Below are 12308 nucleotides of genomic sequence, written 5' to 3'. Positions count from 1 at the left end.
AACTACATCCATAACACAACTACCTGAACATAGTACTACATCCATAACATCCATAACACAACTAACTGAACATAGTACTACATCCATAACATAACTACCTGAACATAGTACTACATCCATAACATCCATAACACAACTAACTGAACATAGTACTACATCCATAACATAACTACCTGAACATAGTACTACATCCATAACATATAACATAACTACCTGAACATAGTACTACATCCATAACATCCATAACACAACTACCTGAACATAGTACTAAACTACATCCATAAAACTGTCTATAAACATATAACTGTCTATACACACTAAAACTGTCTATACACAAAAACTACTATGAACATAAAACTGTCTACACCCTAAAACTATAAACACTAACTGTCTAAACACACTAAAACTGTACTACACACACTAAAACTGTCTATAAACACTAAAACTGTCTATACACACTAAAACTGTCTATACACACTAAAACTGTCTATAAACACTAAAACTGTCTATACACACTAAAACTGTCTATACACACTAAAACTGTCTATAAACACTATAACTGTCTATACACACTAAAACTGTCTATACACACTAAAACTGTCTATAAACACTAAAACTGTCTATACACACTAAAACTGTCTATACACACCTGTCTATACACACTAAAACTGTCTATACACACTAAACCTGTCTACAAACACTAAAACTGTCTATAAACACTTAACCTGTCTATACAGTGTATTCGGAAAGTATTCAGACCTCTTGACATTTTCTATATTTTGTTACATTACAGCCTTATTCTACAGTGTTTTTTTTAAAATTCTCTCATCAATTAACCCACAATACCCCATTATGACAAAGCAAAAAACAGGTCTCTAGAATGTTATAGCATTTATTTTCATCAAAAATATATATATCACATTATCATAAGTATTCAGACCCTTTACTCAGTAATGTCTTCAAGCACCTTTGGTAGTGATTACAGCCTTGAGTCTTCTTGGGTATGACGCTACAAGCTTAGCACACCTGTATTTGGGGAGTTTCTCCCATTCTTCTCTGCAGATCCTCTCAAGCTCTTTCAGGTTGGATGGGAAGCGTTGCTGCACAGCTGTTTTCAGTTCTCTCCAGAGATGTTCGATCGAGTTCAAGTCCAGTCTCTGACTGGGCCACTCAAGGACATTCAGAGGCTTGTTCCGAAGCCACTCCTGCGTTATCTTGGCTGTGTGATTTGTGTTGTTGTCCTGTTGGAAGGTGAATCTTTGCCCCAGTCTGAGATTCTATGCACTCTGGAGCAGGTTTTCATCAAGGATCTATCTGTACTTTGCTCCATTCATCTTTTCCTCGATCCTGACTAGTCTCCCAGTCCCTGCCACTGAACAACATCCCCACAGCATGATGCTGCCCCCACCATGCTTCACCTTAGGGATGGTGCCAGGTTTCCTCCAGACGTGATGCTTGGCATTCAGGCCAAAGAGTCCAAGCTTGGTTTCACCAGTCCAGAGAATCTTGTTCCTCAATATGGGGCGGCAGGGTAGCCTAGTGTTTAGAGCAGTGGACTTGTAACCGAAAGGTTGCAAGTTCAAATCCCCGAGCTGACAAGGTACAAGTCTGTTGTTCTGCTCCTGAACAGGAAGGTAACCCACTGTTCCTGGGCTGTCATTGAAAATAAGAATTTGTTTTAACTGACTTGCCTAGTTAAATAAAGGTAAAAAATACATATATATATCTGAGAGTCTTAAGGTGCATTTTGGCAAACTCCAATGGGCTGTCATGTGCCTTTTGCTCAGGAGTGGCTTCCATCTGGCCACTCTACCATGAAGTCCCGATTGGTGGAGTGCTGCAGAGATATTTGTCCTTCTGGAAGGTTCTCCCATCTCCACAGAGGAACTCTGGAGCTCTGTCAGAGTGACCATCGTGTTCATGGTCACTTCCCTTACCAAGGCCCTTTTTCCCCGATTGCTCAGTTTGGCAGGGCGGCCAGCTCTAGGAAGAGTCTTGGTGATTCCAAACTTCTTCCATTTAAGAATGATGGAGGCCACTGTGTTCTTGAGGACCTTCAATGCTCCAGACATGCTTTGGTACCCTTCCCCAGATCTGTGCCTCGAAACAATCCTGTCTCAGAGCTCTATGGACAATTCCTTCGACCTCATGGCTTGGTTTTTGCTCAGCTGTGGGACCTTATGTAGACAGGTGTGTGTCTTTCAAATCATGTCCAATCAATTGCATTTACCACAGGTGGACTCCAATCAAGTTGTAGAAACACCTCAAGGATGATCAATGGAAACAGGATGCACCTGAGCTCAATTTCGAGTCTCATAGCAAAGGGTCTGAATACTTATTTAAATAAGGTATTTCTGTGTTTCACTTTTAATGCATTTGCAAAACAACAACCTTTAAGCCTTGTCGTTATGGGGTATTGTGTGTAGATTGACAAGGGGGAACAAATTATTCATTCAATTTTATAGATAGGCTGTAACAAAACAAATGATGGAAAAAGTCAAAGGGTCTGAATACTTTCCGAATGCACTCACAGTATACACACTAAAATACACACTACACAATATACACACTACAGTATAAACACTATCTAAACACACTAAAACTGTCTATACACACTAAAACTGTCAAGAAACTATACTGAACAAAAATATAAATGCAACATGTAAAGTGTTGGTCCCAAGTTTCATGAAATTAAATAAAATATCAAAGAAATGTCTGTCAAATTTTTTTCACAAATTTGTTTCCATCCCTGTTAGTGAACGTTCCTCCTTTGCCCCGATAATCTATCTACCTGACAGGTGTGGCATGTTAAGAAGCTGATTAAACAGCATGATCATTACACAGGTGCACCTTGTGCAGGTGACAATAAAATGCCACTCTAAAATGTCCACTTTTGTCACACAACACAATGCCACAGATTTCTCAAGTTTTGAGGGAGTGCGTAATTGGCATGCTGACTTGAGGAATGTCCACCAGAGCTGTTGCCAGAGAATTGAATCTTCATTTCTCTACTATAAGCCTCCAACATAGTTTTATAGAATTTGTCAGTACGCCCAACAAGCCTAACAACCACAGACTACATGTATGACGTCATGTTAGGGAGTGGTTTGCTGATGTCAACATTGTGAACACAGTGCCCCATGGTGGCGGTGGGGTTATGTTATGGGCCGTCATAAGCTCGGGATGACGAACGCAATTGCATTTTATTGTTGGCCACTTGAATACACAGAGGTACATTGATGAGATCCTGAAGCCTATTGTCGTGCCATTCATCCGCCGCCATCACCTCCTGTTTCAGAATGATGATGCACTGCCCCATGTTGCAAGGAACTATACTGAAAACTATACTGTCCCTGTTGTTCCATGGCCTGCATACTCACCAGGCATGTCACTCATTGAGCATGTTTGGGATGCTCTGGATCGTGTTTGTTCAGTATATAATTGTAGATATTCTTGTAGTTTATACATGTCTTAGATAGGGTTGTAACAGTCATTCTATATCCATGGTTGGTAAATGGTTGGTTCATGGTTGGTAAATGGTTGGAATATTCTGTAGCCATTCAACTATAACTGACAACGATTTATGAAATACCACCTTTCTATTTATTTGTCACACACACACACACACACACACACACACACACACACACACACACACACACACACACACACACACACACACACACACACACACACACACACACACACACACACACACACACACACACACACACACACACACACACACACACACACACACACACACACACACAGACATTCAAGTTCCAAAGATATACAAGGTTATACTCACCCAGAACAAGTAGAAGAGTTCTGGACCCCATCTCAGAGACAGACTGGTATTATGACAACTAGTAGGATCCTAATAAAACTAGTCCCACAAGAAGAATCAGTCTGAGATTAAATCTGTTTTACAGTTGAGTTCAGATTGAAGAAAACCCCAGTTTAACAAGGTTTTTATTCTGTATGATCAGTGGTGATAACATGAACAGAAGAAAAATAAATAAAATATTCCCGCTCTTTTGGTGAGACAACTCTCAGTGTGAGCCACACGGAGATAGAAAACAACTATTTTGCTCTCCTCTCCTCTACCTCTTTCTGTTAGAGAACGCCTCTTCTCTCTCTTGTTCACAATCTTCCTCATTCTCTCTGTTTCACCCTTCTCTCGCTCTCTCCTTGTTCTCTTTTTCTGTGTCACCTCTTCTTCTCTCCTTCCCCCTCTCTCAGTTTTTCACCTTATCTCTCTCTCTCTCTCTCTCTCTCTCTCTCTCTCTCTATCCTTTCAATTCAATTTTTCAATTCAAGGGCTTTATTGGCATGGGAAACATGTGTTAACATTGCCAAAGCAAGTGAGGTAGACAACATACAAAGTGAAAATATAAAGTGAAAAACAACAAGAATTAACAGTAAACATTACACATACAGAAGTTTCAAAACAGTAAAGACATTACAAATGTCATATTATATATATATATATACAATGTACAAATAGTTAAAGGACACAAGATAAAATGAATAAGCATAAATATGGGTTGTATTTACAATGGTGTTTGTTCTTCACTGGTTGCCCTTTTCTCGTGGCAACAGGTCACAAATATTGCTGCTGTGATGGCACACTGTGGAATTTCACCCAAAAGATATGGGAGTTTTTCAAAATTGGATTTGTTTTCGAATTCTTTGTGGATCTGTGTAATCTGGGGGAAATATGTCTCTCTAATATGGTCATACATTGGGCAGGAGGTTAGGAAGTGCAGCTCAGTTTCCACCTCATTTTGTGGGCAGTGAGCACATAGCCTGTCTTCTCTTGAGAGCCATGTCTGCCTACGGCGGCCTTTCTCAATAGCAAGGCTATGCTCACTGAGTCTGTACATAGTCAAAGCTTTCCTTAATTTTGGGTCAGTCACAGTGGTCAGGTATTCTGCCGCTGTGTACTCTCTGTGTAGGGCCAAATAGCATTCTAGTTTGCTCTGTTTTTTTGTTAATTCTTTCCAATGTGTTAAGTAATTATCTTTTTGTTTTCTCATGATTTGGTTGGGTCTAATTGTGCTGTTGTCCTGGGGCTCTGTAGGGTGTGTTTGTGTTTGTGAACAGAGCCCCAGGACCAGCTTGCTTAGGGGACTCTTCTCCAGGTTCATCTCTCTGTAGGTGATGGCTTTGTTATGGAAGGTTTGTGAATCGCTTCCTTTTAGGTGGTTGTAGAATTTAACGGCTCTTTTCTGGATTTTGATAATTAGTGGGTATCGGCCTAATTCTGCTCTGCATGCATTATTTGGTGTTTTACGTTGTACACTGAGGATATTTTTGCAGAATTCTGCGTGCAGAGTCTCAATTTGGTGTTTGTCCCATTTTGTGAAGTCTTGGTTGGTGAGCGGACCCCAGACCTCACAACCATAAAGGGCAATGGGCTCTATGACTGATTCAAGTATTTTTAGCCAAATCCTAATTGGTATGTTGAAATTTATGTTTCTTTTGATGGCATAGAATGCCCTTCTTGCCTTGTCTCTCAGATCGTTCACAGCTTTGTGGAAGTTACCTGTGGCGCTGATGTTTAGGCCAAGGTATGTATAGTTTTTTGTGTGCTCTAGGGCAACAGTGTCTAGATGGAATTTGTATTTGTGGTCCTGGTGACTGGACCTTTTTTGGAACACCATTATTTTGGTCTTACTGAGACTTACTGTCAGGGCCTCAGGTCTGACAGAATCTGTGCATAAGATCTAGGTGCTGCTGTAGGCCCTCCTTGGTTGGTGACAGAAGCACCAGATCATCAGCAAACAGCAGACATTTGACTTCGGATTCTAGCAGGGGAGGCCGGGTGCTGCAGACTTTTCTAGTGCCCGTGCCAATTCGTTGATATATATGTTGAAGAGGGTGGGGCTTAAGCTGCATCCCTGTCTAACCCCACGACCCTGTGTGAAGAAATGTGTGTGTTTTTTGCCAATTTTAACCGCACACTTGTTGTTTGTGTACATGGATTTTATAATGTCGTATGTTTTACCCCCAACACCACTTTCCATCAGTTTGTATAGCAGAACCTCTTGCCAGATTGAGTCGAAGGCTTTTTTGAAATCAACAAAGCATGAGAAGACTTTGCCTTTGTTTTGGTTTGTTTGGTTGTCAATTAGGGTGTGCAGGGTGAATACATGGTCTGTTGTACGGTAATTTGGTAAAAAGCCAATTTGACATTTGCTCAGTACATAGTTTTCATTGAGGAAATGTATGAGTCTGCTGTTAATAATAATGCAGAGGATTTTCCCAAGGTTACTGTTGACACATATTCCACGGTAGTTATTGGGGTCAAATTTGTCTCCACTTTTGTGGATTGGGGTGATCAGTCCTTGGTTCCAAATATTGGGGAAGATGCCAGAGCTAAGTATGATGTTAAAGAGTTTTAGTATAGCCAATTGGAATTTGTTGTCTGTATATTTGATCATTTCATTGAGGATACCATCGACACCACAGGCCTTTTTGGGTTGAAGGGTTTTTTATTTTGTCCTGTAACTCATTCAATGTAATTGGAGAATCCAGTGGGTTCTGGTAGTCTTTAATAGTTGATTCTAAGATCTGTATTTGATCATGTATATGTTTTTGCTCTTTGTTCTTTGTTATAGAACCAAAAAGATTGGAGAAGTGGTTTACCCATACATCTCCATTTTGGATAGATAATTCTTCGTGTTGTTGTTTGTTTAGTGTTTTCCAATTTTCCCAGAAGTGGTTAGAGTCTATGGATTCTTCAATTGCATTGAGCTGATTTCTGACATGCTGTTCCTTCTTTTTCCGTAGTGTATTTCTGTATTGTTTTAGTGATTCACCATAGTGAAGGCGTAGACTCAGGTTTTCCGGGTCTCTATGTTTTTGGTTGGACAGGTTTCTCAATTTCTTTCTTCGATTTTTGCATTCTTCATCAAACCATTTGTCATTATTGTTAATTTTCTTCGGTTTTCTATTTGAGATTTTTAGATTTGATAGGGAAGCTGAGAGGTCAAATATACTGTTAAGATGTTCTACTGCCAGGTTTACACCTTCACTATTACAGTGGAACGTTTTACCCAGGAAATTGTCTAAAAGGGATTGAATTTGTTGTTGCCTAATTGTTTTTTGGTAGGTTTCCAAACTGCATTCCTTCCATCTATAGCATTTCTTAATGTTACTCAGTTCCTTTGGCTTTGATGCCTCATGATTGAGTATTGATCTGTTTAAGTAGACTGTGATTTTGCTGTGGTCTGATAGGGGTGTCAGTGGGCTGACTGTGAACGCTCTGAGAGATTCTGGGTTGAGGTCAGTGATAAAGTAGTCTACAGTACTACTGCCAAGAGATGAGCTATAGGTGTACCTACCATAGGAGTCCCCTCGAAGCCTACCGTTGACTATGTACATACCCAGCGTGCGACAGAGCTGCAGGAGTTGTGACCCGTTTTTGTTGGTTATGTTGCCATAGTTGTGCCTAGGGGGGCATATGTGGGAGGGGATGCTGTCACCTCCAGGCAGATGTTTGTCCCCCTGTGTGCTGAGGGTGTCAGGTTCTTGTCCGGTTCTGGCATTTAGGTTAGTACATGACTAGTACATGTCCCTGGGCCTGGAAATGATTGATTTCGCCCTCCAGGATGGAGAAGCTGTCTTCATTAAAATATGGGGATTCTAGTGGGGGGATATAGGTAGCACACAGGAGGACATTTTTCTCTGTTAGGATAATTTCCTTTTGAATTTCTAGCCAAATGTAGAATGTTCCTGTTTTGATTAATTTAATGGAGTGAGTTAGGTCTGCTCTATACCAAATTAGCATACCCCCTGAGTCCCTTCCCTGTTTCACACCTGGTAGTTTGGCGGATGGGACTACCAGCTCTCTGTAACCTAGAGGGCAACCAGTGGGTCTGTCTCCTCTATACCAGGTTTCTTGCAGGATGACAATGTCTGTGTTACCGATTTCTTTGGTGAAGTCCGGGTTTCTGCTCTTCAGGCCAAAGGCAGATGACCTCAGGCCTTGGATATTCCAGGATGATATAGTGAATGCTTTTTGTTCCATAGAATGTCCAATGTTGTTGGTCGTGGTTTGGCCTCAGGCCAGTAAGTGTGAGCAGAGCCTGCTGAGCATCTGGTACATGCCATTGGCTTGGGCGAGTGTGAGAGTGGGGGTTGGGACTGTTTGCCCGCTCACTACCTGGGCGTATGTGTGGCTTCCATGTTGAGGCCCTCTTTGCGGGGGTGGGGTGCATGGGGTGGGCAGGAGTGGCATAGGTCTGATCTGAGGGGGCCTAAATGGGGTGTGGGCATGGTTGACGTGGGGGGTGTTGATTGGTTGGGGTGGGGGTGTGGATGTGTCTGGGTGTGCGGTGGTCTGGATGTAATTCCTCTTGGTGTGGGTCCTCTATGTGTAGGTCCAGGGGGGTCCTGCAGGTCTGGGAGGGTGTCTCGCCGGTCTGGGTGGGGTGTCTATTGATCTGTTGCTCCTGTGTGAAGTGTTGGGGATACGTTTGAGAGCGATGTCCTTTAGAGTTCGGGCAAAGGTGGGCACTGCTGCCTTGTAGAGGTGGACCTGGTCATAGAGGCTGTTCAAGTCCAGGGTGGAGTGGTGGGCCAGGAAAACATTTGGTTTTGAGGCACAGTCACGGGAAATACTTGCATTTACCCGCTGTATTGTGGCAGGGTGGAAGTCTTTTCGTGGTAGCAGGGTGGAGATAACCACTTGTGCGTTGGGGAAAGTAGAAGAAGCCTTTTCAATCACTCCCTTCAGTGCTGTGGCCACTCTTTCTTGCTGTGCTCTCAGGTCGTTTGTGCCTGTGTGTATTATTATGTGGCTGGGTGACCCTAGTTTGGCCTCAGACAGAAGGTCTAGGGCGTGCTGGGTGTTTGGACACCAGAGTTTAGACACACTGTGTTTGGGAAAAAGTTTTTTTTCTTCTATATATTTCCCATTTGAGTCCATAAGTAGTACAATCTGTATCTTGTGTTTGTCCTCAGTGGGTGTGGGGGGGTTGTCAGAAGGGCTATCAGGCAGGCTGACAGGGGGTGCTCAGAGGGGGTGAGAGCCGCTGGGCTTGGGGTTCTTCATTTGTCTGTTCTGCTGTGATGTCGACTCTATGGTCAGGGTCTGGTGTGGACTGTTCTGCTGTGGTGTCGAGACTTTTGTTGGGTGCTGAGGTGGGCTGTTCTGCTGGCTTCTCTGTGGGGGTGGCCACCTCTCTAGTGGGTTGTTCTCTGTCGCACGCCGTCCCCTCAACCTCTCCTCCATCCCCCTCACCCTCTCCTCCATCCCCCTCACCCTCTCCTCCATCCCCCTCAACCTCTCCTCCATCCCCCTCAACCTCTCCTCCACCAGCAGTCTGACACTCTCCTCTAGTGCTCTGTTCTGCTCCTCTTTCTCCTGTTGTATTTGTCTCACCACTGTCCAAAGTGCAGATATGTCTCTGTCCACCTCCAGCTCTCCGGGTCTGGTTAAGGGGCTGTTGTTGTGCTGGACTGTTGTCTGGGTCTGTGCTGACTGAAGTGTAATCACCTGCTGTTCCAGCTCCACCTGCCTTATCTCCAGCTGGGTGAATTTGTCCTTCATTTCAATGAGGGAGTGGTAATCTGTGCTGGGAGGTTGACTCTCTGCTGGGGGTTGCTCGTCTGTGGAGTTACATAATGAAGAGGTCTGGTCTGACCCGCTCGGTGTGGGGGTATCTTTATCAAGGGAGAGCTTCTCCTGCTGGGCTAATTCTTTGATTAGGTGAAAGTCCAGCTGAAACTGTTTGTGATTACCCTGTGCCATTACTGTTCCGGACTTATAGATATTTATATTACTTGACTCAGAGTCCTCGTTATCAAGTATTCTGAGTTTCCACCCCTCGTTAATCCCCGCTCTCGTAACAAGAGGGTAGTGTGCTAATATAGCACTGTGCCATGCCAGGGGATGGTTTGTGTGGAAGATAAGGTTGCTGATGTTCCCATTTTTGTAATAGTCAGCAAAAAGTGTCTCTTGATTTTCCATAAGGAGCTTCATTTTGTAATCTTTTCTTGCCTTATTATTCTTTACATGCACAGGGTACTGTATTTTAATTACCTCTGAACAGCAGGAGGGAGCTTCTAAGGCCTCTCCATTTGTTTGGGGTAGACTGTGTGACTCTCCTGCCATTGTTGGGCTAATGGGCTTTGACACCTCTCACTTGACACGTCAGTGCTAGTTGAAGCTGTATCAAGCTTGGCAGAATTATGTTAGAATTCAGTCCTTATAAAGTAATGTTGTGTATTTCTTCTATCTCTCTATAGTGCTGTTTCTTGTATTATGGTCTCTTGTTTCTTTAGAGGTTTCACTTTGTTGTCCTTTTTCTTTTCCTTTTTCTTCTGTCCTTATTTTGTCTTCCTTTCTTCTGTTAACTAGATATTAACTAGATATTTTTTGTTGTTATTCTTTGTAAGCTAGCTAGCTTCTTCCAGGAGAGTCCCTAGCAACTGCTTAGCAACAAGTAAACAATTCAGCTAGCAATTCAGCTAGCTAAGATAACTGTACAATTTTATGAAAAATAGTTACTTTTTTAAAAGCCTGTCTTTTTGGTTTGTTCCTTGTTTTGTCTTCTATTGAGTCTTGCAGTTTTCTCTTGATTTTTTCGATGTACTTCACTCTAAAAAAACATTTAAATCTCAATATATATACAGGAGCTCATTTTTCAGCAGCTGCTCAATTTTCTCTCTCTCTCTGTCTCTGTCTCTCTCTCTCTATCCTCCTCTCTCTCTCTCTTTCTCCCTCTCTCTCTATCCTTCCTCTCCCTCTCTCTCTCTCTCTCTCTCTCTCTCTCTCTCTCTCTACACTACCCCTTTCTGTTTTCACCTTATCTCTCTCTCTCTCTCTCTCTCTCTCTCTCTCTCTCTCTCTCTCTCTCTCTCTCTCTCTCTCTCTCTCTCTCTCTCTCTCTCTCTCTCTCCTTCTCTCACTATTTCTATTTCACCCTTTTCTCTCTTCTTCTTCTTATCTTCCTCTCCCTCATCATGTTAAGCCTACTAGGTGTGTTGCCTCAGGCCTACTAGGTGTGTTGCCTCAGGCCTACTAGGTGTGTTGCCTCAGGCCTTCTAGGTGTGTTGTCTCAGGCCTACTGGGTGTGTTTCCTCAGGCCTACTAGGTGTGTTGCCTCAGGCCTACTAGGTGTGTTGCCTCAGGCCTACTAGGTGTGTTGCCTCAGGCCTGGAAAAACATATGTTGTGGCTTTACACCCCCTGATATAGTGTGGATAAAGGGTTACCTGTCGAACAGAACACAGAGACACATAATCCAGGTACAATCAGGAATTCTAGGCCCCTTACTTTTTAAAGGAATTCTAGGCCCCTTACTTTTTAAACAAATTCTAGGCCCATTACTTTTTAAAGGAATTCTAGGCCCCTTACTTTTTAAAGGAATTCTAGGCCCCTTACTTTTTAAAGGAATTCTAGGCCCCTTTCTTTTTTAAATGTTTACTAATGACATCAAATCAAATGTTATTTGCCACACAATACAGTGAAATGCTGACTTACAGGCCCTAACCAACAATGCTGTTTAAACATTTTTTATAAAACAATACTTAAAAAAATATGAATAAGAAATACAAGTAATAAATAATTAAAGAGTAGCAGTAACAATAGCGAGACAATACACAGGGGTACCGGTACAGAGTCTCTTTTCGGGGACAGCCGGTTAGTCTAGGTAATTGAGGTAGGTAGAGTTATTAAAGTGACTATGCATAGATAATAAAAGAGAGTAGCAGCAGTGTAAAGGAGGAGGGGGGCAATGCAAATAGTCTGGGCAGCCATTGGATTAGATGTTCAGGAGTCTTACGGCTTGGGGGTAGAAGCTGTTTAGAAGCCTCTTGGACCTAGACTTGGTGCTCTGGTACCATAGCAGAGAGAACAGTCTACGACTAGGGTGGCTGGGGTCTTTGACAATTGTTAGGGCCTTCCTCTGACACCGCCTGGTATAGAGGTCCTGGATGGCAGGAAGCCTGGTAACAGTGATGTACTGGGCAGTTCGCACTACACTTGTCACGTTCTGACCATAGTTATTTTGTGTTTCCTGTCTTAGTGTTTTCTGCACCAGTTAGGACTGTTTCGGTTTTGCCACGTTTATTGTTTTGTATTATGTTCATGTTGAGTTTTCTTATTAAAAACATGACCTATAACCACGCTGCGTTTTGGTCCGCCTCTCCTTCCCAGGAAGAAAGCCGTTACAACACTCTGTAGTGCCTTGTGGTCGGAGGCCGAGCAGTTGCCACACTTTTGAGTGAAGCCAGTGTGTCTATGCACGAGGATGACACAATACTATATATGTCAGCTACTACAGAGCCTGAAAT

At 42.7% G+C, this 12308-nt stretch overlaps 1 protein-coding gene across 2 annotated transcripts in view; it reads right to left on the bottom strand.

Moving 5' to 3' along the window:
- LOC135560021 (adhesion G protein-coupled receptor E2-like) overlaps window positions 1-4124 on the bottom strand; it is a 39615-nt gene extending 35491 nt beyond the window's left edge. The window contains exon 1 of one of the 2 annotated variants that reach the window (XM_065001009.1): window positions 3812-4124. In XM_065001009.1, coding sequence (XP_064857081.1) covers window positions 3812-3842 — 31 coding nt within the window. In that variant the 5' untranslated portion in view covers window positions 3843-4124. The remainder of the gene's footprint in view (window positions 1-3811) is intronic. The other variant, XM_065001010.1, reaches the window with a different exon arrangement.
- Window positions 4125-12308: the final 8184 nt, after the last annotated feature.

Source organism: Oncorhynchus nerka, linkage group LG15 (genome assembly GCF_034236695.1).
Source record: "Oncorhynchus nerka isolate Pitt River linkage group LG15, Oner_Uvic_2.0, whole genome shotgun sequence".
NCBI lineage: Eukaryota > Metazoa > Chordata > Actinopteri > Salmoniformes > Salmonidae > Oncorhynchus > Oncorhynchus nerka.
Note: the sequence above shows the minus strand (reverse complement) of the source record. Positions and strands in the feature narration are given on the sequence as shown.